This window comes from Rhizopus microsporus (genome assembly GCF_002708625.1).
Source record: "Rhizopus microsporus ATCC 52813 unplaced genomic scaffold scaffold_9, whole genome shotgun sequence".
Taxonomy (NCBI): domain Eukaryota; kingdom Fungi; phylum Mucoromycota; class Mucoromycetes; order Mucorales; family Rhizopodaceae; genus Rhizopus; species Rhizopus microsporus.
This window is the reverse complement of record NW_019671924.1, coordinates 1-25,127: the sequence shown is the minus strand read 5'-3', so window position 1 is coordinate 25,127 and position 25,127 is coordinate 1. Positions and strand designations below refer to the sequence as shown.

Here is a 25,127-nt window from a genome sequence, read left to right as displayed (position 1 = left end):
CTTCTACTACTTTAAGCATTTTATCTTTTGAAAACAATATCATCTTTTTAATAACTATACACACACACAGAGACACACAAACAGACATAAGTATACATAAATAAGAAGAGAAAGGGGGAATATAAATATAATGTTATTATTACTACAATAAGCCAACATTTCGTAGATTATCATGAACTACGATATCGTTAACAGCATTCATGACAAACTTGATTTGTTTTGTATCTGTTGCACAAGTTAAATGAGTATAGATTTGTTTTGTATCCGCTCTAGTGTTCAAACAAACGAATTTTTCCAGCAAGTACTGACAAGCCGCATCATAATTATTGCCTCCCTTGTAATCATTGAAATAATGTGATAGAGGCGATTTTGGTAATTTTTCTTGAAATAAATCAATCTTGTTTAAGAATAAGATGATGGATGTCTTGATAAACCACCTCGAATTACAGATGGAGTCAAATAGTGTCAGTGATTCTTGTAACCTATTCACACTTGCATCCTCAAATAGCACTTGATCATATTCTGATATAGCCACTAAGAACATCAAGGCTGTCACGTTTTCAAAGCAGTGAATCCATTTCTTTCTTTCTGATCGTTGGCCTCCAACATCAAACATTCTATATGTAAGTGAGTCGATGACGAAGGTAGTCTCTGTGATTCCAGTAGATTTCACTCTTGATCTCAAGACATCTTGATCACTTGGCATATAATTAGGTTGACCTATACGAAGGATAGAATCAAAGTAACTTTTTAAAGAAAAATGAGTAAAGAAGATATCACAAAGAAAACATCAACTTACTATTTCGCAGAGTCATTCAGTTGATACTCGTTTGCTCTTGAGACACATTCCTGCACTCCCAGATCATCCCAAAGTGATGAAATAGCCTCTACTAATTCATGGCCCAAATAGTCAATCTGCGGTGGAGCGTCCATAATGAGCCTTTTATGCAGCTCATTCTCGGGATTCCTAAATGGGATACCGAGATTATCCATCGCCTCCAGTGTGACTCTCATGGACTGTAGTGTATTGCTGAATATGACTTCTTTAAAGCTTTCCCTTTCTTCGGGTGTATAGCCTCCATCATGAATTAATTTCATTTGTTTTAATATAGTTGATTTTCCTGATTCACCAGCACCTTACATATCATGATGTTAGTACATCAAAGACCCTTAATATAACCTACATACCAAGGAGTAGCATTTTAATTTCTTTTCGCATAGTGACTCTATCTCGTTTTATTTGAGCATCAATCTCTTGATTTCTTTGTTTTTCTTCAACTTGTTCAGTCGATTGGCAACAACCCATGTTTATTATTATTAAAGATTAAAGAAGAAGAAGAAAGAAAAAAGATGATTGTCATGGTTGGTAATAATAAGCTTTTTTTAAGGAGACATCACAAAAAAAACAAGGGGGGATTTAAGGAGAAAATAAAGTTTAAACAAGTATGAGGCAAGACACAAGTAATACTTTAAATGGGAAAATTTATTAAGTGATTGAATTAATATTGCAAGGTTGTATCGTTCTATCTTCAATGTGCTCTTTACAACCCCTTTAATATTCTTGATCATCTCTTTTGAATGAATAGCTTGAAAATGAGCCAACTCATCTGATATTATTTGATGTGATTGTATAATCTGGTTATCCATTTCATTGACCTTTTCCATATTCTACTTATTGTTACACTTTATATCACACACACAAGTACACGTATAACTCACCTCTATCACCTTGTACTTTTCTTGTTCTATCTTTCTACCGTTTATCAAGAAATGTCTTGATTTGCCTAGTCTTTCTTTTTGATTTTCAATGATTTCAACCATCATCTGTCTTTTATTGATCAAATCGACAGGGTTTTGTAAACAAAGCTAATCATTTGTTTTTAGTTGCTTGTGTATCACTTTTTTATTTACTTACCACAATACCTTCCATAAGGTCATATCGTACTTGACACGCTTTCAAAAAAGGTAACAATGACTATTAAAATTAAAAGTCAGCCTTTCTCTCCTTCTCCTTAAACTTGTCATCCCTTGTCCTTACTGCATGATTACACATGGCATTTGCACAGACTTTGATCGTCTCGACAATATCTGGGTTACTCTCAAAAACAGGTTCAAGAGTTGATACAATATTTGATTGTTCCACTTGTAAATCTAAATACACTTTAATATAAATAGAAAAACCTCTTTTCTTCTTTTTATCATCATTACCTTGTCGTATACTAGTCATCCTTCTACCTGCATTCAGCGCTTTCAAATAATCTACTCTCAGCGGATTGACGGCATCTTGAATATATTTAAAGAAATACTCTTGTTCTCTCATGTTCATCATACTCGACAATACAGGGACTGAATCGGAAAGTTTTTCTAGGATCAATCGTCTCCTTGAAAATGAATGACTGCGAATGACACTTGGTTCTAATTTGGCTGAAGACCGAACAAATGACAGAACGAGATCGTGGTAACAAAGGACAGGGTGATGTTGTAACCAGCTCATAAAGGACTGTAATCGTTGTAGAACAGTATTTACCAATAAAAATGGAACTGGGTCAAGACGAATGCGTGATAGATCGATCATGTCACTCAGGGTCGGTAAGAACACATGCGGCATTTCGTATTGGAGCTCATTTCGTAAAAGGAGAAAATCACACACACTCCTTTTAACCGTCTTCATTGTCTCTGGTCGTCCTGCCTTTATTCATTTTAATATCTATTTCCCAAGTGTTTTTTTTTTTTTTTTTTTTTTTTTTTTTTTTTTTTTTTTTTTTTTTTTTCCTTACCTGTCCGCTTTTGATCACAAATTCGATATTTGAATCCTTCTTTTTAAAATTACCCCGTGTGACGGCCCAGACATAGCCTAAAGTGGAATAACGCTTAGGCGAACAATCAAAGCTTGTGTTCAGTATGAACTCTATATATGTATATTATTATTTGTGTGCATATATATTATAAAGTGGTCCATACGATACCATCAAGAAATAATGTTACTTCTGAAACTCGACTCATATCTACTGGTTGCTCTCCACGACTATTCATGACATCCAGCTGTCCTCCATGACGATGGACTGCCTTGATGAATGTGATAGTATTCTTTGTATTAGCTAGTACGGCTGTTTCGACTGCGAGATGTAAAGCCGTATTACCATTTGGCCAATCTCGAGCATGAATTAAATGTTTAAACTGCTCCACAATAAAGTCGAGGCTTTTCTCTCCCATGGTGAGTCCTTTGCGAAGTCGTAATGCAAGTAGATGTAATATCGTCCTTCCGTCATGATCCGCTGCTTGAATCTGCTGATTGTCCATTCGACCCACAAATAATTCAAGTAGATCGAGTCGACCGAGAGATGCCCAGGTCATAAGCGGACATTGACCCAACTTGTCAGTATCTTTAAAGATATAATCCAGGTCGATTCGGTTTTGACAGAGTAGCGATTTGATCAGGGTATGGTCTCTGCAAACATGGTAAAATGTTTGGCCTTGCTTGTTTTTCCAGTGAACCAAGTGTTGCATATTCAGTTGTTGACAGATATCGAGCAAGTAAAATATAAAGTCTGTAGAACAGTGGTTCAAAGCAGCAATGTGTAATATCGAATCGCCTGTACAGTCATTCACTAGTTGTTTCTCTGTATCAATATGGGGCACCAAGCGTATGAGCATAGCAAGGTCGTTTGTGCTGGATGTGTGCAGTATGGCTGTGTACCCATATTCATCGCGTTGATTCAGTGTGGATAGTACCTGTGCATGCTGCAGCAAAATATCGACGGTGCGGTGTGATTTACTCTTGACTGCATACATCAAGGGCGTCATGTTGGTATCGTTTATATCTGTCTCTTTTATCCCTTCCTGTGTTATAATGTATTCGAGTATGTCAGCTTGCCCGTGCATACAGGCTAGTAAGAGTGCATTATTTCCATCTTTATCGCGACGTTGGAATGATCCTGCCGAATAATATCTCTTGAAGCTTTCTAATTCCCCCAACATGATAAGTCGCCACAGAATTTCATTCTGACAAGAAAGTTCTGATATAGTTGAGCTTAGTATGTAGTCTAGTACTGCTTCTAGTGTGCTGAGTGCGTAACCACAACGGCCGGTTGTGATATCCCTTTCAAAGTTGTAATCCTAAAACAGACTCTTTTTAGATGATCTGAGTTTTTTTATATCGTTTTGCTATTACCTTCATATAGACTAAATTGGCGGTGAGGTGTGGTACTTTACTTCTGATCAAGGTCATCAAAAGCAGAGGAACTAGAGCATCTGTGCCCACAGAGTATTCATCTTGACCTGTCAATTCAGATATCGTATGTAGTAAACAATCCAACTTATCAGACGGTGTTCTGAATGACCCAATCTTTTCAAATATGACTGTCGCTCGCTGTACCTGTCTCCTTTCATCTTTAATGTACGTTGGTAATCCAATCTGTGTAAAATCTAAATATTGTAATTCATCTAGTGCGGATGTCAACTTTCTGTCCTCGTCAAATAATAATTGGGCTATCTTGAAGAACGCAGCATCATATGTCTCTTCCATAATGTAATTCTCAAATGCTGCATAGATCGCATCTGTCTTGGTGATTGATCGTGAGGATTGAATTATCTATAGGATAAAGTTAATAATGATGAACACATCCAAACAAAATAAGTACATGGTATCCCGCCTTCAAGGTATCTTTCATGCAGCTGTGCAGACTTGTCAATGAATTACAGCTTACAGATGTTTCACAAAAGTTTAGGACAAGTGAATCTATAATAGGTATAATATCATCTTTATGTCGTAATTCTCGAATCATTGTCTTAAATGCACTAAAGATAAATAAGAATCATTCTACAAGTTCCAAAGAGCATTATCTTACTGTGAGTTATGAGTCTACATCATGATTAGATACATGTGACACATCCCATTGGATATAATTTACCTTATTTACATGTGCATTATGATCTATCATGATATCCTTATCCAGATAGAGTAATAAATGCGTACATTGTCCATTGTTGTTATGCAGTAGTCTGGTATATACAATGTTTGCTCTAATGTAGGTACTATTACAAGTGGCAATGATACACCCGTGGCTGGATCTCAATGTATTTCCTGATATAGTAGTTAGCCACTGTTCCTTCTCTTCCTTCTTCTCTAATGGTGTGCTGGTTCCGTTATCTCCTGTTGGCTCCAAGAAGGAGACATGAACGACATGACGAGCTAATGTCCAAAGTTAGATCTCGTTTTCATTTTCAGGTTACACCTACCCAAATAATCAAAGGTGTAAGGTTCATCTGAATAAGGTGGTAAAAGAACAATTGAAAATACTCCTTCCTTGGTTAATCTTGAATCATTTAAAATAGATTTCAACATGTAAAAAGATAAATAAAATATAGAAAAAGAAAGAACGGATATAATGCGTAATATGGAGCTTTTTTTAAAAAAAAATAAATCATATTTTAAAGCAGCTGTTTCCATAAAAAGTATGAGTTACAGGAAATTTTACGTAGCTACAACAATCAAGGTTTATGTGTCGTTGTTCTAGCACCAATTTCAATTTATTTATTTTTTTCTCTTTCTCTTTTTTTCAATTAATGTAGTGTAGTGATACAATTATAAGGAATCATATATACATCATTCAACCTTGTGCAAAACAACAATGAACGTGTGAGCGTATCACCAAGAAGAAAAAGAAGAAGAAGAAGAAAAAGAGGCTTGTTTAAATTGAACTAAGAAATTCTGTGCCCTTGTTAAATCAAAAAAGAGGGATGAGATCCAAGTTAGGAGAGATAACAAAGGAGTAAGAAAGAGTCTTCAAAGAGTATCAAGAAAGGGTTGTGTAGGACTTTGCCTTTTATAGAAATAAGCTTAAAAACTTGTTCAAGCTTCTTGAGGGGAGACAGAAAGAGAGAGAGGGGGGCTTTCTGTGTTGCCAACGGACTTTTTTTCTCCTTAAACGCATACAGAACAGATTGAGCGTATCATATGCATACACAAAAATTAGGAACCAATTCAAGCCTTCTTTTTTCTCTTTCTCTTTCTCGTTTTTTATATATACAAAAAGGACGAAATGGGAGTTGCTTGTTGCAAAGAAGAACCTGTTGATCTACTTGGTGAAGGTAAGCATTACGAGAATAAACCAAATAAAGAAACTTATCTTTCTTTTTTTGTTGTTGCCACAGTCGAGTTATCTCATTTTCTGTTATTACGATCCGTTGGAAAAGGATCATTTGGAAAAGTTCGAGTTGTTCAACACAAGGGCACTAAAAAACTATACGCGCTTAAATACATCAACAAGGAAAAATGCATACAAATGAAAGCAGTTGATAACATCATTTCTGAAAGGCGACTTCTCGAACGCATCGATTATAATCTTATCGTAAACATGCGATATGCCTTTCAGGATGACGAGAATTTATTTATGGTTCTTGATCTGATGCTAGGAGGTGACTTGCGCTTTCATCTAGAGAGACTAGGAACATTACCAGAAGATTATGTTCGATTTTATGCAGCTGAATTAGCGTTGAGCTTGAATTATCTTCACAGCAAGCAAATTATTCATCGGTATATACACATAGAATGTATACTTACTTTCTTACTTATAATGCTCTCAGAGACATCAAGCCTGATAATATCCTGCTGGATGAAAAAGGACATGCTCACCTGACAGATTTCAACATTGCAGCTCAACTTGGTAATAAAAAAAACAAGACATTGACATCTATCGCTGGCAGTATGGCATATATCGCACCAGAAATCTTGAAGAAGCAAGGATACTCGTACTCAGTAGACTGGTGGTCACTAGGTATTTTGCTGTATGAACTACTTTATGGAAAGGTAGTAGTGAAACTAGTAAAATTGTCTCCTATTTATATATAAAAAAAAATATTCATTCATAGAGACCCTTTCAAGGAAAATCAAATGAAGAATTGCAAAGATCCATTCTGCATGATCCGATCGAGTTCCCCAAGGAACCCAAGGTGTCTCAAGAAGCAATCAGCTTTATCAAAGAGTTGCTTACAAGAGATGTGTCTCGACGAATGGGTGTAAATGAAGTAGGATTTAAAAGACTCAAGAGTCATGCGTGGGTAAGCGGTATGTGCTGGGATATACTTCATTCCAAAACAGTGGGAGCACCCTTCATACCAGATGTAAGGCTTAATCACCTCCTTGGCGCGAACTACGTCTAATGTCTCTGTTATTTCTAGGAAAATAAATCCAACTTTGATCCAACTCATGAATTAGAGGAGGTATTGCTTGAGGAGAACCCATTGAAAGTCAGGAAAAGAGCAGCACTACCAAAGAAGAGCATGTCTAATGATGAATTGGCCATAATAGCAGCAGAGGATAGCTATTATGCTGAAAAAATACGTCTTGAGCAGAGTTTCAAGACGTTTGACTATACTAAACCAGATTGCAAATTACAAATATTGACAGATTCTTGTACTATAACAAAGGTAATATAAAGCTACCTTTGGGAATTATATGCTGAGCATTTCATTAAAATAGGAAGAAAAGGATATGTCAGAGGAAAGTAGCACCCTATTAGGTGATTCCGATATAGCAATAGACAAGCCCAAACATGCTCATGTTTTGCATACATAATATATTGGCTTTTCCACTTTAATTTTACACATTTTACCTTACAAATAATAATTCAAACTTAATGTAACTTCTCCAAGTGAAACAAGCAATTGCTATCCCTCGATTGTTTTGTTATATCTTTTAATATGAGCACCATTACTAGAGAATAAGCGATATGCATGTTTTTCTGCAAGGAATATGACAAAGTTAATGCCAAAGAAATTAACTAAAGAAGTTGACGATTTTGGTAATGATAGACGCTAATTACTTGCACAGCGAGATAATTTATACTTTCAAAGTATTTACAATCAAAGAGATACAGCAGTATAATACAAATAATAATAATAATAGCAATTTCTTTAAATTCAAACTGACTTACACTGACTTGTTCAGAATGATAAGGCTGGCTGTCGAAAATTGGAGTTAGCAACATGGCTAAGATTGCATTTCGAAATGAATCTAGACAGTGTAGATCTCATGAGTAGATTCAGGTACCCTAAATTTGATGAGGGTGGAGTCAAAGCCTGAACCGATGTGCGGCAATGCATACATTTCGAAAAGCTGTCCATTAATTCTTGACCACTTCTTTCGTGTTCAAAAACACCAACACTGGCAAGTCATTCACGGTCTCTATAATAATCAGAAGCCACAATACCTTAAAGAAGCTTTCAGAACAACACGTGATCAAAGGTATGGCCAAGGTGAATATTAGCCTTCGTCAGTAATGGTGAAATCTGTTGTGCGGAGGATGCAACAAAGCCATTTATTCAAAGCAAAAGGGTCATCAATCAAAACCCATTCCTATACTACAAGCATCAAACACGGTAATCAATAGCCAGCATTAATGCAATTGAGAAAGAAGAACAGTAACTCATCAGTGAGTAAGAAATTAACTGTACATATCAGATAGTTCACTAAACGTCGACTTTTTCTTAGACAGTCATGCAGGGCTTGTTCAATTTCTTAATGCAGTTTTTGTGCCTGATAATCCACACAATGATGAGGTGTATGAAACCGTTTGCGTTCTATGAGTGACGTTCTTGCCTACGTTTGGAATAAACTCGTATTTGCTTCAAGACAAAAATCCTATTGGCCTTGAAAAATGGTGTTCAGGGAAAGGCACTGATTTCATGCGCAGTATCACAAAAAGAAGAAAAGCTCTGTTGATAAAGTAACATCTTAATTCGCGCCCATTGTTCATGCTAAAGGAAAAGTATATAGGTAAGGCACATATGTTTTTTTTATTTACATTCATTCAATCATACGATATATGATAGCGAATATTGTAAATTTCATTGTCGAACAATTACCATTGTACCAGCAGACGATTCAATCTTTCAAGAAGGATTGATATAGTATCATTGGTTACGTAAGAAAATCGAAAACTAAAGAAAGCGATGAAGTTCGTTTGAACATGCTGCGCATACATAAAATATTTGTCTTCTTTTTTTAATATGATAAAGATTTAAAAGCTACTCATTACATTTTTATTCAATAAAAAGTCTATATTAATACATATTTCTCTTATTGAGAGTAAAATCGTGTCGTGTTTTGATATACAGCATTAAACCATTCCTTGATTCCAGTCAACGAGGTGTGTCCCGTGGGTCCAGTTACAGCCGTTTCGAAGGGAATAGTCTCATTCATACGTTTAGCAAAGTCCATTAGTGTATCCATATCAAAGCCAGGAGGGATCTGACCAATAGCGTCGGTAACTTCGCTATTATTTTGTGCGTTGTCAAATGATCCTGCAAAGAGATTGTTGCCAGTACGAGGTAGTGATTGGTCCCAAGCTACATCTTCTTTGATCATGTCTACGATATTATCAATAAAAGGAGCTGTCACATTAGGGTTGATGAGCTCTGAAGTAATATTTTGAAGCAATTGGTTATATCTTTCCTTAAATTCGGGTACTTGCAAGATCTGCTTCATCACTGGACGAGAATAAATTTGTGGAAAATTACTATAGTTACCACTCCACATTTTGTCAAGTTTGAACATGGTACTGCCAATAGTGAGATCCATGTCAGATGAGATATAGAAGAAGTTGTCGGTATCAGGATTTTGGTAAAGATAGTAATTATCTGCCATAGTCAAGTAACCATCAGAATAGCCTAATAGAACTTCAAGGGCCATACTAAATAGCAGTCAGTACGCTTGCTTTAAGTTTACTTTCCCTTCATTTTTTACTTACGATCGGAGAAATGAGTCTGTGTCGAGCTCCTTATTCCACTTGTGAACTGCATCGGAACTGTTTGTAGGTGCCTTAGCAACAAATTCTGTAAACTTCATCAAAGGTTCCCAATCCTCCTTCTTTCCCTTGGAAGCTTCCTCTTTGATCTTATATTGCCCATCTCCATAAGCAGTAATGTTGTTTATGTAGGAAAGATCAGACGTGTGGTTTTGTGCAGAAGATTCGGGTGTTGCAAACACACCTTGGTAAAGGTAACCATTCTTGTAAGATGAGCTACCATTTGCAAACACGTTTGCCAACCAGGGATTTTTAAAAGTGTCAATGATACCAAATAGACCAAGCTCTTGATCGTTCATCAAGACGCGGACATAAGAAAACTCTGATGAGACAAGACCGACTGACTTTATGATGTCATAGGCGAGTTTCTCACGGATATAGGATGGATCTGTATAGAGTGCACGGAGTTTAAGGCGCCTGTAACCATACAGATCGTCCTTTTTCTTCAGTTTCAGGTTATAGGATAGTTTGGGCATCCAACGAGAACTTCGACCGGATAAGGATATCTCTACATCTTCAAAATAGAAAGCATCGCGAAGTGAAAGGTAAGAAATATTGGAGGGGACGGAGATGTCAGCTGAGGTATTGCGGTTCATTTGATCTATTAAGGTCTGGTTGCCTGTGATATGAATAGTAGGTATTTCATTGTCTCTATGTAGGTCTGAATGGATGCGATGGATGGCATCCAAAGGAGGATAAACCTGTGGGAGTTGTTTGCTTTCATGCGTATTCCAAGATCGATTGAAGAACTCATGAGGTGTACTTTGATTGACAGGCTGACGTACAAAAGGCTCCAGAAGAAGACTATCATTGTTGTATACCTTTGCATAGTGGTAGCCCGTTTGAGCCGATGGTCCTTTTCCGGAATAAAGAATCGGGAATGTCTTATTGACCTCCAAGGGGTAACTGATGTTGTCAATCACTACTGCCATTGATTTGAATGTGGTCTGGTTCAATAAGCTAATAACATTATAGTCGACCCTGTAATTTTGATCTTGTTGTGCGGCAACGCCAACAGCAAATAGCAATCCTATGCCTAAAAATGATCATTAGATTACAAGCCTGTAAATATATAAAGTGAATTTACTCGTTGATAAAATGTTGCTCAAGAGCATTATTGTCTTGACTGAAAAAAGAGAGTGAGAGAGATGAATCAATAGATCTGTGGTCTATTTATATTACCCCAATGACTTTTTTGCTTAGAGCTTACCCGGCTATGACGTTCTACAGAAATTTTTTGAGTCAGTCGGAACGATCTTTTGACAGAAGTTCTATTGTCCGAGATTGATAGTGTGCTTTTCCTTTTTTGGTTAAATGTAACCAAGCAGAATACAGTGGCGAAAATTAACCGGCAGTTTTTCCGTCCAGTAAAAATTAATTTTGGAAAAAGGTTTCACCAGCTTTCGCTTGCCTATTTCGCTCATGTGTTGTGTTTTCACTACAACAGATCCAGCAAAGGCTTCTTTTTCTCCCTTTTTATTTTCTCTTAGGTCATTAGTTACCTATTTTATGCAGATTCTAAGGTAGCAGTGCCTTTTCTAATTCTTAAAAAATAATACATGATTACATTGAGCGTCGTTCTCTTTTCTTTTGCATGAAATTGACAGCATTTTACATGGAACAAAAATGCAAGAACTATTCTAGTTTGTTAAAAATACAATATTAATATTATAAATAAAAAGCGCTGTTTAAATAATAAGCTGCTTCTTCAAATTTAAAGATAGCCAACAAAGACAAAAGAGTGCCTTGGAGAGACACCATTGAAAACAAAAAAATTACCAAAGTCAAGCTACAAGTGTTACCGAGATTACTGGAAAAGAAATGCCAAGACTGCTGTAAAAGCAGCTGACGGCCACTTGATCAGCCAGCTCCAACTGCAACAAACCAAAAATGAACAATATCGATCAGGAAATTTGTTGATAACCAAATAAAACAACTTGTTGAAGAATCTGGGTACTCAGTGCATTCAGTACTAATTAATCCTGATGTTTTTATTTGGAAGAAATGCTTCACTCATGCTGAATTGAACGTGATTAGTCAGTATAGATTGAAGCAGCTGCCAGGTGCCTCGACTGAGCTGCAAGTTTGCTTTAACCCACATGATAAAGCTTGGACATCAGGCAAAGACGTGTACCAATTTTCAGACAGCCAAAAGTATGATCCTATAGAAGAATTCAGCAAAAAGTGGAAAGGAGACAGCATACCCAGAATGTCGGAGTTGCTTCTCTATAATGATGTACTTGAGCTCAACGACTACTCCAAGGCCAGTCTTCTGCATGAACTCTGACTCGTTGTGTGCAGGTACTTCAAGAGCAAAGATGTCAGGGCGTTGTTCGATGAAAGAACAAATGTGGCTGTTTCTCTTATCTGAAATAAGGAAAGAGGGCCGGAAGCAAAAGGCAGGATATCAAGAAAAGCCACAGATACCCAAGTAGATATCCTATTCAAGAGATCTAATATCGGGCTTGGTACTTGTGAAGTAGGACGAGACAAGGTCGTAGTAACAGACAGCAAATACCTTGATGACGGCCTAACCAAACTGCCCAAAACCTTAAGAGACATACTTTTGTTGTTGACGCAGAAGGGCCCTGAGCAAATGAACAATCTTGCAAGTACTGGTTTCTTAATGAGTAAGCAAAAATATAACGGTAATAGGGAAATATTTAATAATGCAAGCTTCAGGATTAAGTATGGAGATTGTTGTTGTGTGAGTACCTATTGGGTCAACATATTACAAAGACACCAAGAGCATCCAAGTCCCAGTTCCCGTCCACTGTAGAAGTTATGTCAGTTGATTTTGTCCCTATTCTTAGGACTGACATGGAGGGGTAAAGAAGCTATGAAAATAGTGTATGAGGCGTTGGATAATAGAAAACGAAGAGCAACCAACCTTAACATTGACGGCTCAAGTATTGCAACATCATTGATATACTCTTCTGTCCGTGGCTCTGTAATTTAACTAACCAATTGTGTTATATTCTCTTTTTTAACGTATCTTTCAAATAAACATGTAGAATATGTGCTTTTATTAAAGTTATTCTACACATCGTGCTTAAAGTCTCGTTTAGCTTCAAAGCAACTAGCTTTTACTTGCATGAATAACTACGAGAACCTAGAGACTGCCTATTCTCAGCATAATGACACTTTACACCATACGTACTACTAAACAAGATTATTATTTTAATAAAACAGTTGCATTTCTAATTTACATAAGTGAAGAGCCAGTCGCATCTTCTGCTGCTCAGGTGCTCCAAGAATTTGCGCAGCTTTTCTTCGTAGTGACTTGTTATCCAGGGACCAATACGGTTAAGAATATCATCAACAGACAAATGTACATTACAACATCCCAGATTGGGAAACTTGTGTATGACATAGTCAAACGTATCTTGATGAAGTTCCCTTTCTACCACAAGTTTTTGTAAGTTTGAGGTGAGGTTGCATAGAAAATACATCATAACGTTTCGTGTCGCCATAATCCCCGTAAATTATATTTAGGTTAGAGTCTAATGTAAAACACATCAAATTAGGACATTGCTGAATAACCTCATCGTAGACCATGAGGGTAGAGCTACTATAGTCAGAATTAACTATCAGATGTGTCAGGTTTATGAAGAATGGTAGCAGAGGAAAAACTATTTTAAATTGTGACCTAGTCGGCGGTATAGGTGGTAAAGTGACATGAGTGAGAGTATTGTGGCAGACGGATGCAAGCGTATAATAATTCGTAAAAACATTCAAATCACTGCTCATAGACCATTGTGGCTCAGGAAGTTGCTTTAACTGTTTCCAATAACTTCCTACAGCTCCTCCAAGAGCACCCCAATGTCTGACATGAAGATTGCCTTTAGATATCTGTACATTTGGACACGTCTCGGTGAGGTTATAGATAAGTGAAACTATCTTTTCATCGTAATCTGGACACCAAAACGTAATCTCTTTGACCAGGCTTCCCAAGCTACTATTCTGCATGCATTTATGAATTTTTCGACTTTCAAGCGTTTTCGAAAACTGAGTTCACGATAAAGGATTAAACTTGCGTATTTTTGCCAGTTCTTGCAGACGAACTGACATTTCACTATATTGTGCATTCTAAGTTTCTTCAATCTTTCGCACAGGATTTCAGCAGGCAGCTCCTTTCAGTTTGATATTCTAAGATTAGACAATTGGGGATTCCTTGTCGGTTGTCATTGGTCTATGAGCGAACCAATATAAAGGGAAGCTTTTATTTACATCTAAGAATAGTGCCCGAGACCGAAAGCAAGGAATAAATGTATGATAGGCACCAGAGATCTCAGAAAAAGAGTCATCTTGTATTCGTAAGGATATACTGAAGAGAATATGTTACCCTTCAGAGCGCAGAACGAATATTATTTTATAAGCAGAATTCAAAGCTGGTACCATGAATGACGCACTTTGGGAATACATAGCAGGTAGCTTATTGCTGTGGATTCTTATATGAAGCCGCCAACAATTGATATTATAACCTTAAATTATATGTAACGCTTTTTATTAAACATGCACACACACAGCCTCCTTTTCCTCTAATTGAACTGTCAGCAAGTAGCTGCTTTTACAAATTAACCTATTTATCTATTAGCAACTAGACTCCAAAGAGAAACTAAAGCCTACAAAATCTTATTCAGTTGGTGATACTACGGATAAGTTGCCTTGGACCATAGTCCATGTCGACAACCATGACTGTTTGCTCAAGGATGGACTGTTATCTTGTTGTAATTGGCAAGTTGAGACTGGCAATTATTCTTGTGAGTGTCATATAGTGTTGATCGTTGAACTCAGGATTGTAACTCATTGGTTCTGAGGACAACGATGCGGCTAATCATATAGTAAATCAGCTGCGATAGCCTTTATGGTACTAGAGTGATACTTACTCAAGGCCAAAATGTAAGTTAGGGCTGCCAATTCGTGGTTGCAGAATATCTAGATGAGATTACCTGACAAACATTTATGAGCAGTGATTTATGAAAAAGAAAAGTTCGGGACGTGACTCTTAAGGGTACATTGCGCGATTCTTATAGGATATCCTCTCTAATATTGGTAAATAATGCTTCGATTTCCTTTTTGAATACGTGAGTGCGATGGCCTCAAAGGAAATCGTTAATAAAAAGCCATGTAGAACATTCTTTGATCTGTCTTTGTCAACTCTACACCATTTCCAAAAAGATATGTCGCGCTGACTTGTCGCTTCTTCGTATAAATTGTATTATACAAGTTGCAAAAATGCGACTTCCTGAAAAGATTGTAGCTTTTGTTAAAAAGGAAAGTTTTAAATATATTTCATGTTCCGATATAATTTCTTTGTTTAGAAATTAAAGAAGCCAAGAACTTCAGGTACGCCAAAATAAACCTAGTGCGCAATTTATTGTTTAAATATAGAAACGCTTTTGTTTTTATCTTCTTTTCTTTCTCTTTCTTTGTTTAAAAACATTATTGTACATAATTATACATCACGCAATAAACAACTATGCCACCATTAGCCTATAATAGTTATGAACGCTACCTGATAGCAAGACAAGCAGTTGCTGATTCAGCTGTCAATAGTCTTACACCAACACAAGATCAAAAAATAACACTGATCATCATTGGAGTTTACACAGCTGCTATTTTAATATTATGGAATATGCCAATAGCCAAGATAGTCTTGTCACCATTTAAAGTAACCAGAAAAAGAAAAGAAAAGTAAAAAAGACGTTGACAGTAGCATTTATATCTATTAGTTGCTTACTGTTGGCTTACATGAATTTTCGCATGCTTTCATAGGCTGTTTGACCTGTGCTAAAATAGAGGCAATTGAAATAGATCCAGATGAAGGAGGTGTCACTCGTATGGTAAGTTTATATATAAAAGGAGAGAAAACTAAGCCATCAATAACATATCTACCTTGCTATATGAAAAAGAGAGGGGGTATACCTATGTGCACATTACCAGCAGGTTATCTAGGCTCATCTCTCATCGGAGCTGTTCTTGTGGCGTGTGGATTTAATATACTTGCTTCCAAGGTAGCTTCCATCATTTTAGGTGTTTGTTTATTATTTACTTTATGGTGGGCTAAGAATTGGCTGACGCGAGGTATTGGTCTCTTGTTTATCGGCATCATGGTCTTTCTCTGGTGGCTGGCACATGGCGCAGGGCTAAAGTACTTTGTGTTATTTGTTGGTGTGATGTCATGTCTTTATTGTCTGTGGGATATTTTGGACGATTTGGTGTTTAGAAAATTGCATGAGTCTGACGCTGCAAAGTTTGCTCAGGTGTGTGGATCATGTATGTCAAGTAGAGTGTGGGGTGTATTTTGGTTTTTGATCAGTTTGGTCTTCTTTATTGCCGGTATCTTGATTGGTTTAGTTGCATTCAAAGAAGATCAACAAACACAGCAACAACAAGCACAGGGTTTTGGCTGGTAGAGTCACACAAAGCCTGATTGTCTTGTTTTCTGATCATTTTTGTACAGCAGTCGCAACGCCAAAGGGCAGTTTTTTAAATTAAAGGGCGGAATATTTGATCTCAATGAGCGGTTTTTTTATGCTATGCCAATGGGCAGCCTTCTTTTATTGGATTTTTAGAAGTGAGCACTACGCGCACAAGGAATTTTACGAGAAGGCTAATGCTACGGGCGCTTCCTTGAGGTACTACATGTAGAGTTTCTATACAGCTTCACACTACTAAAGTCTCTGCCTAACCTAAGACTGTCCAGTTCACTTCCTCTGATACAAAATGTGAATGCATCATAATTACACGTGCTCTTGCATGTTTGTTAATCAAACTGACAGCATAAAATTAGAATAAACAAATTTCTTTTTTATCTCTTTATCTTCTTGAAAAGAACACAAACCAAGATGATCGAAAAGCTTTGTTGAGCAGCATCACAGATAATGTGTAGAGGCAGCGCCTGTAGGAATAGTCTAACTTCTGGTGTGTTTTCTGGTGTGTTTTCTGGTGCACGTAGTGCTTCCCAGAAAATACAGTCCAAAGAGTTATGACACAAGCATTTACGCTCATATCAAGCCAATACTCTAACCCGTATTCAAGTCATATAGTAAAAGAAGTACAAATGAGACTAACTGGCTCAAAATGTAAAAAGAAGTCAAATCATTAGAAAGGGCTTATGACCATAAACTCAAACCTGAAAACAACGATATCTCCTTCTGTATACATTTTATGCTGCAAGTTTTACTCCTGACGAGGCTCCAGACTGGATTGTTTGCATCACTCATCGATAGCTCTGAATGGGACTATATATTCAAGTTCTGGGGGCCTACCATAGATTGTTCTACAAGTCTCAACTACACCTTAAATGGCAAAAACTTTTTGGAAGGCACTGTTCTGTACTATTAAATTGAACGACCGATGTGGAATTTGATTGAAGAACTGTGTGCAACCAAAAATCTTTAGTTCACATTTCCTGTCTGGGTATAGTCGTGAATGGTTTTTGTGAATGGTAATTCATTGTGTTGATGGATGCGGTCTATCTCTTTATTTTAGCCAATCATAGAGTTGTTTTATTGACTGTCTTGTCTTTCCTATCAGTCCATATACTATACACACATCATCATTATTATTATTACTATTATCGTAATGTCACACTCACGTGGCAATGACCCAGAATCTTGTGTTTTCCTTTTCCTCTTGTTTTTCTTTTTCTCTTCTTTTTACCTGCATGAGCTCAGTTCATTCCAATGAAGATAAAAGACCAGCCATGCCTACATTAAAAAAGAGTATTTCCCGAAACTCAATACTATTAACAACAAAACCAAGTAAAGATTCCAAGCTTATTGTTGAAAATGCAGTATTCCCTGAGCAACAAGCACCTCCACTAACTGTTTGTAACTTTAACATACATTTATTATATTTATCCTATTGACAGACTTGTTGCTATTAGAATGGCATATCAGCTAGTGAATCTACAAGATCTATCAAAAGAAAATTTAAAAAAGCAAACATATCGAGTAGTTTTATGAATCCTACTGATATCTTTGCTCAAAATTTGAGTGATGCAGTCATGGACGCAGAAGGTTATTATACCTCGTTTAATATAATCTAAACTCACTCTATTCTAGATTCCGATGACCTCGAAGTGTACGTTTATCGAGATAAGCCCAAATACAATCATTGGAATAACGAATTTGATCATCATTACTACTATCCTTATTACCAACATAATCATCCCCAACAACCTTATTATTATTATTCATCAACTGACACCGATGGCTGTGAATCCTCTTCAGCTGCATACAAAGAAAAACTACCTTCGAGACGTCCAGTATTACGTTCTACTGTCTCTGAGATACCAACATCTATCAAGGATACCAACAGTGCAAGAAAGATTAGACCTCTGTACAATACTTTTTATTACAATTCACATATCAACCAAAGTGGTGATGAGGAATATACTTTGAGACATGCCCGTAGACGGAAACCTATGAATAACCATACAAAGAGGTTAGTCATCTATCTTATTTAGATCTTTATGTCTTTATCTTTACACCCTTTCTTTTATGTATCAGGAAAAAGAAGTGGCTCTCTTACCTGTATTTATTCTTGGGTATTTTGTTCACGATTTGCTTCACTTGGCTTATTATCGTCATGTGTGCAAGTCCGTTGAATGATGTCGAGGTAGTGGGAATATCCAATGTATTAGGCACTCAAAAAGAGTTAATATTTAATTTGCACGTCAGAGCCAGGTAGACATATACAGTACAACAATAAATTCATGAAAAGCTAAAGTAAATCCATCCTTTTCTTATTAAAATAGAAATAGTAACTGGTGGACGATTACCATGACGACTGCTGCATTCAGCGTATTCGCTTCTAGCCATTATGTCCCAACGACCCTAGATAATAATGTCACTTATTTAGGTGCTGATCCTGCAGAATTCCTTGGTACTATTTATCATCTCGAAGATCCACTTATCTATCAATCAGGCACATTATTTAATGCTACAGTAAGTGTAGCCACAAGTCAGATTCAAATAAAGAATCCTGGAGCAACTAAGGATGATATGAGTGGTAATGAACGATGGTAAGTATCTGTTGTGTGTAACTGTATTTTCAATGCAAACCAACATCAATTGTTCCTAGGTCTTTACTCATTCGTTATCCTTATGAACTGACCATACGTGGAGTACTCAAGTACCAGATATTACCTTTCATTCCTTCTTTATCTCAATTACACTCTGTTCGTGTCTGCAAGATGGCAAGGGTTGATCCCTCTACTGGCCAAATATCTGACAATATCCCTATACCCGAAAAATCGATCTGTGATGATCCTTCACCTGTTGAAGGATCCAATGCCTAACAAAAAGCGCTGTCACATAATTTATCCTAAAAAATGGGTCCCCCCTTCTCATACATTTTTCCTTTTCCTCTCTGTCACTTTGATAAATCATGTCGCTACAATCATTAAGTAAACATCATTCTTGATCACAATCACTTGTTCTTTTTCTCTTCTAACAGAAAAAAAAAATTTTTTTTGCAGCTTCATCCTTTAAGCGACTTCAGCTTATTAAACGATCCTTGACAGCAAGGTATATTATTTAGATCACTCAAGAATTCAACCTAACATTTTTAATAGCTTCTCTACTTCAGCATGGAGAGCAGCTGATGAACCATTACAGGCAGAGAGACCACAAGTTGGAGCTTCCAGTCTCTTTGAAAATGTTCAAATTGAAGCAGAAAAAAATATTGAACAAGAAGATAAACATGTTGAAAAACAAGTATAATCCCTTCTTATTCTTTTGTCAACAACAGCTTATTCCTTTTTTATAGTACACATTCTCTTCTGCTGACTTCTTAGTTAGCCCACGAAAGCTAAACATGCTTGCTCGCCAAATCCGCAATTTACCTATTGATGAAGCTATAAAGCAAATGGAATTTTCAGATAAGCGTGCAGCTAAAAAGATCTTGCACAATTTAGCATTTGCAAAAAAGAATGCTGCAGATCAAAAAGGAATGCAAAACATGGTTGTTGGTAAATATATATGCAATCTCTCTTGTTTCAACATGAATTAACTTGTTATTCTCTAGCTCAAGCTTGGGTTGGAAAGGGAACATATCAGAAACGTGTGAACCCTCATGGTCGTGGTCAATTTGGTGTCAAGGAAGTAAAGAAAGCACATATCACATTCCTTTTCAAGGAAGCATCTGCTGTTGCTGAATCATCAAAATTGGACAAGAGAAACATCAGAGGTTGGAAAAAGACCAAGAAGGTTTGGACGCCTTTGAACGAAACAAAGCCTATTTATAACCCCAAACCATTCTACAACTGGTAATCAAATTTGTGTGTTTGTGCGTGTGTGTATGTGTATTCTTAGACTGCCATAATAAAAGAAGTATGTATTGTATATGGATTATCTATTCTTTTAAAGCGTCCTTTTGTTTGACAAACGATATCAACTTGCCCCTATTTGAAGAATCCTCTTCTTTACTCCAAACATCAGATTAACAATAGTCAAATATGGCCTCCGTCTCTTTTTTTCGTTGAATACCATTCCAGCAAATATCATTTTCTAGACATGATTGAGTGGGAAATGAGTTTGTAACTTTATTCAATAAGAGATAGTACTCAAGGCATCAGATAAGATAGAAGCCAAGGGAGTAAGGGGAAACGGTATCAGAAGGCTCAGTGACCTGAAGTGAGTTTTTTCTCCCAAAGACAATTCGATATCACTGTGATCAATTTCCAAGTAATATACAGTTCAATAAAAGTTAGCAAAAAGTTCTTAAATACTCATCGACTGTGCGGTAGGTCGCTTTAAATTCTTATTTGATCGAAAGGATCAATCACTATTTCTTGGAACTTCTCGAGAATGGTAAATAAATTACCACCTGTAACGCCTCGGTAAGCATAAAACAAATAATACATTATTTTTATTCATTAGTTTTCTAGTTAATAATACAAGATTTGCTGACTATACACATATTATACACAATAAAGGAAAAGGAAATCGTGTAATCGTTCCTTTCCATTTTTAATCTACAAGGACACTATTACCTTAAGAAAAATTGAGATACATCATGCAGTAATGCACACCAAGGGTCTGGAAAGCGGTCGTAGTAGTCAATATCCACATTTCCATTGTGAATAAAGTCTTTAATGTCTTTTTTCTCAGCCAACAACTGAGGAGGAGTATCTTCGAGTTGAATTCCACGAAAGTTACAGATAATGTCAAGACATTTTTGAAACATCTTCCGCGCCTCTAAAACACTGCTCTTGATAGGAGAAGAGCACTGTAGGACGATAGGGTCAACTAAATAAAGTACGATGATCATTGAGGTTAACTTGACATGACCTAGAGTAATATTTTAGTTATATAGCTATTTGATGATCTCTTTTTAAACTCACAATGTGATAATGTCTTGAATTTAAACAGTCTTTGGATCCCATAAATCAGTAGCCGTGACATTTTTAGCGACTTTTCTAGAGCATTCCGTTGAATATGTTGTAATAGAAAATCGTTCTCATCATTCACAGGTACTGGTTGCAAAATTGTAACGTATAGTATGACAATGAGCACTGCAAAATGCAGAAAGGCATGAATAGCAATAGGATTTGTTGTTTGATCTAAAGCCTTTTTACACTTTGCTTCATCAAAGACATTATCGCATAATCGCCACTCACTAGGAATATTTTTTCCAAAATCGAACAAAAACTGGTCCATTCTGGCGACAGTTTCAAAGCTCATGGTGCATGTACTCCCGATTAAAATAAGATGTATTTGTTCCTATACATAGTAAGCGTATCAGTGTAAGAGAAAAGCAAACAAAAAAGTGCCCATGACATACCATCAGCATATCTACAAATGGTTCTTCATATAAATTATTTACCCACGCCATGACGCGAATGAAATCCTTTGTTTCTTCAAGCTCGTCTGGAAGCGTATTCATAACTGGAAAGGGGATAGGCTGTCGGGTGATCGGCTTGTTGACAACACAATCGAGTGTCATGCGAAGACAGTAAGCTACTGAAAAATGACGGGCAAAGAGAGCATAGTCAATACCGGTTTGAATCTTGGCTGCTTCGTACTCGGACCGCAGATCAAGGCAGATCTGATAGCCCATGGTCACGTAAGCGTCATATTCTATTAACTTCAATGTCATATGCATATACGAAAATAGCATATTGATCGCAATCACATTTTCTAACCGTTTATCAGGATCGTCAAACTGATCGAGCAACTTCTCTTTAGCCTTTAGATAAAAGTAGTCGCACATATCCCTTCGCTGATAGGCATTAAAGTCGAGATGATCGCAGGGCGTTGCGCAAACATAACAGCATAAAGAAGCACAGATCAAGTCATCTAGAGGCTCCTTCAACTGGCTGTATCGTTTCCTGAATGATGATTCATGCAGCCATCCGCAGTAGACGTTATGGCAATTGAAATATATGTCAACAAGTTTATCAAGCAGTATACGTGAGCCACATGGGATGTGATTGATTAACAATGCTTGTTGGCCAAGCATCCTCTTCTTTATCCATTTCGTCAACATTTTCCCTGTTAATCCATAAAAGCCTCCATACTCTTGTGATTTGAATCTTATCAGAATATTGCCTCCGTCAGACCAACTGTCTTCACTTGAGCTGCTACTGTAGCTGGTCATGGGTGATAGATATTCAATTGATGTGTGGTGTGGTAATAGGTCACTAATGTACTTTATGCCTGTATCAATAGTGAAATATCCATTATTGATTTTGACTTTCCAGTTATAGAACAGGTTCTCGATTGTAGATCGTGGTAAGGTCACTGTGTCGTTTTTGATGTATGAAGGAGTTTTTGTTTCCAGTGCCTTTAATTCATGCTCCATCCTCTGAATTGCTTGATTTAGCTCGTTTACCTGCTGATTTAGGCATTCAACTTCATTGTTTGGATCTAGTGCGCAACTCTCTGGTCTTGCGCATACTTTATCCAATTTTTGACATCTCGAACAGGGTTGATCTGGACTGATCTGTATGCATTTACGACGTTGCTTTCTACATTCTGTAACATGATGAGCTCATTAGAAAAAAAAGAGAAGAGTGCTAAGGAATTCTTACCAGTGCAAGGTGTGTGTCTATTTTTCATGTGTGTTTGTTCCCGATAAATAAATGAAATAAAAAAAAAGCACCAATGATTTTATAATTTATTTATATAGGCATAACCCTTGCCTCTAATCTTACGGAGTTCCTCTCCTTTTCTCTCCTCTCTCTTTGCAACCATTGTACTTCTTTGAATTCGATAAAGAAGCTATGTGCTGTAAATGAGTTCAATCTTTAATTTACGAGTGTCTTGTTTTTTTACTTATTCAACTGTATCTATCTGAAAAGATATCACCCATCCTTCTAATACTATACTCATCTTTCTCAAAGCAAGTTAACCAGTCATCATTTTTATCCTAATCTACACAAAGTAAAGAATAGAACCTTGATAACATCGATTTGGAAGCATTCATGCTGTAATTACTTCGAAGTAAGTGAGATTCACTTTTCTAACAAGCAAACTATATGATTTATTTGATATAACTGGTATATTATTCAAAATAATTTTGATAACGTCTATGTGCCTCAATGCGCCACTTCTATAGGCTCTCTTTCCACTTCTTTGCTCTGACCTCCCTCTGGCCTTGAAACAGTCCTTCCGTTTTTCCCCCAGTAAACAAAAGTATACAAGGCGTTCATAGTAACAAAGAGCATCTCATGATAACACTTAACCAAAGGTAACCAATGATCTCAGATAAGGTACCGTCTGTAGATGGGTCGGCAGAAAACACAATGCTAAACAATCAGTAGCTTATGCTTTGGCCATCATCAGAACCTCCCGGACCCAAGAACTGATTAGTATGTCTCATCTCGGCTAGTGCCGATGCCAAGACAGCAAAGACGCAGAATCCTCTGTATGGTAAGCGGGGAAACATTGCCAATTATCCATATTGGTGTCACAACAGTATAAGTTACGATTAAAGAATAATTTTATTTGATAATAATTTTTAATGACCGATGAGCACATAGCATCCTTATGCTGTACTGCCCGGATCAGATCGCAGTGAGAAGGAATGAAAAACCCTTTTGGGATTAAAGGGAAAATGTGAAAGTATTACGTATTAGGGATGATAATTAACTATCTGAAAATTTTTACTGAATATAACGAAGACGTTTGATAAAGGGTTCACCAAGATGGTTTGAAGCTTCAGGAAACTGAGAATGAGCTAAGTAGTCCATTTCGAGTAATATTGCACATATGGAAGGCCAACGCATGAGCCAGGCATCGATTGATTTTCTCGTTTTCTTGGTAAGGAATGTTGGTGGTAAGAGGTTCAAAAGATAGGAAAGTGGATCGTCAATAGATTTGGGCATCTGAAGGCGGTTGTGCATATCTAAACAAGAAAAACTATGCTGTCGTGAAAAAAGTTCATTTGGATGAAAGGGACAGGCTTGGGGTTTACCAAGAGGTAACCAACCAAGTCGCCATCGTACGCAACGAGACCGTTCACTTCTTGTCATTGGTATCCGAAGAATAGGGTCGACAATTAGATCATTACGGCAGTGGGACAGAAGTTTAGAATGTTTTTCTTGGAGCTTTGAACGGTGGTTGTCAATCAAAAACTGTCTTTGTTTTCTAATAAAGTTACCATGGGACATAGTTTCGAGATATTCATTGCTGAATGATGTCCATAGAGGTGATTTAGATAGTTGGGACCACTTCGAGATACGCTGTGATTGTATGTATGGTAGCAATTTTGTTAATAATGCATCGTCGGGTAGGAAGGAGGTTCTGAAAAGAAATTGTGCCTGAAGTATGGAAATACGATCCTTCATGTTTGGTAAATTTGTTAAATGTAGCATTACCTTGGTAGAGGTGAAGGGTCGTCCACCGAAGATTTGACGAATGCATTGGTTTTGGCAGTTTTCGAGATATTGAATTTCCCGTGAATTGAAGGTTGTAATTGCTAGACCATATTCCAGCTGTGGTCGGACTATCTGGGCATAGAAGCGCGTTGAAAGGAGGTAATCAAGCCCATTTTTGTTGACACCAAGGGTAATAAGTTGTCTCATCGTTCCAAGTGCTTTGTTAATGTTTTGTTGTAAGAGTGCTGATTTGTCGACAATACCACCGGATTTTATAGGAACACCAAGGTACGGGAAGTAATCTTCGTTGGGTAGTTCACTATTGTAGAGGTAGTATTTTTGACATGAAGGGTTGGGATCAACAACGACGCATTTCTTAGGGTTCCATCGATAACCTAAGGAAAGGCTATGCTCCTCGCATTTGGAAAGGAGGGACTGCAATGAATCAGCATCAGCGATAAGAACTACATCGTCTGCATACAATAGGC

General features: G+C 37.0%; 11 protein-coding genes across 11 annotated transcripts; 4 read left to right on the top strand and 7 right to left on the bottom strand.

The window, feature by feature from the left end:
• Window positions 1-3: 3 nt before the first annotated feature.
• RHIMIDRAFT_215598 (guanine nucleotide binding protein, alpha subunit) lies at window positions 4-1,415 on the bottom strand. Its single transcript, XM_023607289.1, has 3 exons — window positions 1,189-1,415; window positions 800-1,136; window positions 4-746 (listed from the first exon to the last, which is right to left on the bottom strand). Exons 1-3 carry the CDS (start codon window positions 1,304-1,306, stop codon window positions 143-145), a joined length of 1,059 nt encoding a protein of 352 aa, XP_023465652.1. The 5' UTR covers window positions 1,307-1,415; the 3' UTR covers window positions 4-142.
• A 61-nt stretch (window positions 1,416-1,476) lies between these two features.
• On the bottom strand, window positions 1,477-2,851 carry RHIMIDRAFT_138057 (uncharacterized protein). Its single transcript, XM_023605648.1, has 5 exons — window positions 2,778-2,851; window positions 2,209-2,689; window positions 2,039-2,151; window positions 1,720-1,975; window positions 1,477-1,668 (listed from the first exon to the last, which is right to left on the bottom strand). The coding sequence occupies exons 2-4, from the start codon at window positions 2,669-2,671 to the stop codon at window positions 1,904-1,906; spliced, it is 648 nt and encodes a 215-aa protein (XP_023465651.1). The 5' UTR covers window positions 2,672-2,689; window positions 2,778-2,851; the 3' UTR covers window positions 1,477-1,668; window positions 1,720-1,903.
• On the bottom strand, window positions 2,852-5,571 carry RHIMIDRAFT_138056 (ankyrin). The gene is made up of 6 exons (XM_023605647.1): window positions 5,239-5,571; window positions 4,911-5,191; window positions 4,848-4,861; window positions 4,641-4,797; window positions 4,172-4,591; window positions 2,852-4,116 (listed from the first exon to the last, which is right to left on the bottom strand). Exons 1-6 carry the CDS (start codon window positions 5,447-5,449, stop codon window positions 2,944-2,946), a joined length of 2,256 nt encoding a protein of 751 aa, XP_023465650.1. The 5' UTR covers window positions 5,450-5,571; the 3' UTR covers window positions 2,852-2,943.
• Window positions 5,572-6,041: 470 nt separating this feature from the next.
• RHIMIDRAFT_203314 (kinase-like protein) lies at window positions 6,042-7,437 on the top strand (the record flags this gene model as incomplete). Its single annotated transcript, XM_023606679.1, has 5 exons — window positions 6,042-6,090; window positions 6,154-6,535; window positions 6,586-6,808; window positions 6,871-7,122; window positions 7,180-7,437. The coding sequence occupies 5 exons, from the start codon at window positions 6,042-6,044 to the stop codon at window positions 7,435-7,437; spliced, it is 1,164 nt and encodes a 387-aa protein (XP_023465649.1).
• Window positions 7,438-9,079: 1,642 nt separating this feature from the next.
• On the bottom strand, window positions 9,080-10,921 carry RHIMIDRAFT_237760 (coth-domain-containing protein; the record flags this gene model as incomplete). The annotated part of the gene is made up of 3 exons (XM_023608814.1): window positions 9,080-9,692; window positions 9,750-10,842; window positions 10,894-10,921. 3 exons carry the CDS (start codon window positions 10,919-10,921, stop codon window positions 9,080-9,082), a joined length of 1,734 nt encoding a protein of 577 aa, XP_023465648.1.
• A 2,085-nt stretch (window positions 10,922-13,006) lies between these two features.
• Window positions 13,007-13,775, bottom strand: RHIMIDRAFT_237759 (uncharacterized protein; the record flags this gene model as incomplete). The annotated part of the gene is made up of 2 exons (XM_023608813.1): window positions 13,007-13,209; window positions 13,265-13,775. The coding sequence occupies 2 exons, from the start codon at window positions 13,773-13,775 to the stop codon at window positions 13,007-13,009; spliced, it is 714 nt and encodes a 237-aa protein (XP_023465647.1).
• Window positions 13,776-15,143: 1,368 nt separating this feature from the next.
• Window positions 15,144-16,269, top strand: RHIMIDRAFT_283625 (uncharacterized protein). The gene is made up of 3 exons (XM_023613136.1): window positions 15,144-15,480; window positions 15,542-15,652; window positions 15,722-16,269. The coding sequence occupies exons 1-3, from the start codon at window positions 15,289-15,291 to the stop codon at window positions 16,223-16,225; spliced, it is 807 nt and encodes a 268-aa protein (XP_023465646.1). The 5' UTR covers window positions 15,144-15,288; the 3' UTR covers window positions 16,226-16,269.
• Window positions 16,270-17,478: 1,209 nt separating this feature from the next.
• Window positions 17,479-19,116, top strand: RHIMIDRAFT_237757 (uncharacterized protein; the record flags this gene model as incomplete). Its single annotated transcript, XM_023608812.1, has 6 exons — window positions 17,479-17,640; window positions 17,701-17,833; window positions 17,879-18,260; window positions 18,326-18,502; window positions 18,574-18,840; window positions 18,900-19,116. The coding sequence occupies 6 exons, from the start codon at window positions 17,479-17,481 to the stop codon at window positions 19,114-19,116; spliced, it is 1,338 nt and encodes a 445-aa protein (XP_023465645.1).
• Window positions 19,117-19,205: 89 nt separating this feature from the next.
• On the top strand, window positions 19,206-20,089 carry RHIMIDRAFT_237756 (ribosomal protein L22; the record flags this gene model as incomplete). Its single annotated transcript, XM_023608811.1, has 5 exons — window positions 19,206-19,224; window positions 19,297-19,345; window positions 19,393-19,534; window positions 19,587-19,788; window positions 19,845-20,089. 5 exons carry the CDS (start codon window positions 19,206-19,208, stop codon window positions 20,087-20,089), a joined length of 657 nt encoding a protein of 218 aa, XP_023465644.1.
• A 718-nt stretch (window positions 20,090-20,807) lies between these two features.
• RHIMIDRAFT_251756 (uncharacterized protein) lies at window positions 20,808-22,879 on the bottom strand (the record flags this gene model as incomplete). Its single annotated transcript, XM_023610880.1, has 4 exons — window positions 20,808-21,109; window positions 21,163-21,541; window positions 21,603-22,795; window positions 22,852-22,879. 4 exons carry the CDS (start codon window positions 22,877-22,879, stop codon window positions 20,808-20,810), a joined length of 1,902 nt encoding a protein of 633 aa, XP_023465643.1.
• A 1,046-nt stretch (window positions 22,880-23,925) lies between these two features.
• RHIMIDRAFT_292123 (uncharacterized protein) lies at window positions 23,926-25,118 on the bottom strand (the record flags this gene model as incomplete). The annotated part of the gene is made up of 2 exons (XM_023613870.1): window positions 23,926-25,045; window positions 25,105-25,118. The coding sequence occupies 2 exons, from the start codon at window positions 25,116-25,118 to the stop codon at window positions 23,926-23,928; spliced, it is 1,134 nt and encodes a 377-aa protein (XP_023465642.1).
• Between the last annotated feature and the right edge of the window lie 9 nt (window positions 25,119-25,127).

Coding starts and splice junctions, on each gene's coding strand:
- RHIMIDRAFT_283625 (XM_023613136.1), top strand. CDS start 15,289: ATGCCACCATTAGCCTATAATAGTTATGAACGCTACCTGATAGCAAGA. Junction 15,481..15,541: donor TAGTCTTGTCACCATTTAAA/GTAACCAGAAAA, acceptor TATATCTATTAG/TTGCTTACTGTTGGCTTACA. Junction 15,653..15,721: donor AAGGAGGTGTCACTCGTATG/GTAAGTTTATAT, acceptor TATATGAAAAAG/AGAGGGGGTATACCTATGTG.
- RHIMIDRAFT_138056 (XM_023605647.1), bottom strand. CDS start 5,449: ATGGAAACAGCTGCTTTAAAATATGATTTATTTTTTTTTAAAAAAAGC. Junction 4,592..4,640: donor CCTTGAAGGCGGGATACCAT/GTACTTATTTTG, acceptor TTTATCCTATAG/ATAATTCAATCCTCACGATC. Junction 4,117..4,171: donor CCAATTTAGTCTATATGAAG/GTAATAGCAAAA, acceptor AGTCTGTTTTAG/GATTACAACTTTGAAAGGGA.
- RHIMIDRAFT_138057 (XM_023605648.1), bottom strand. CDS start 2,671: ATGAAGACGGTTAAAAGGAGTGTGTGTGATTTTCTCCTTTTACGAAAT. Junction 2,152..2,208: donor GATGACTAGTATACGACAAG/GTAATGATGATA, acceptor AAGTGTATTTAG/ATTTACAAGTGGAACAATCA. Junction 1,976..2,038: donor ATGCCATGTGTAATCATGCA/GTAAGGACAAGG, acceptor TAATTTTAATAG/TCATTGTTACCTTTTTTGAA.
- RHIMIDRAFT_215598 (XM_023607289.1), bottom strand. CDS start 1,306: ATGGGTTGTTGCCAATCGACTGAACAAGTTGAAGAAAAACAAAGAAAT. Junction 1,137..1,188: donor AATTAAAATGCTACTCCTTG/GTATGTAGGTTA, acceptor ATGATATGTAAG/GTGCTGGTGAATCAGGAAAA. Junction 747..799: donor CTGAATGACTCTGCGAAATA/GTAAGTTGATGT, acceptor TTCTTTAAAAAG/TTACTTTGATTCTATCCTTC.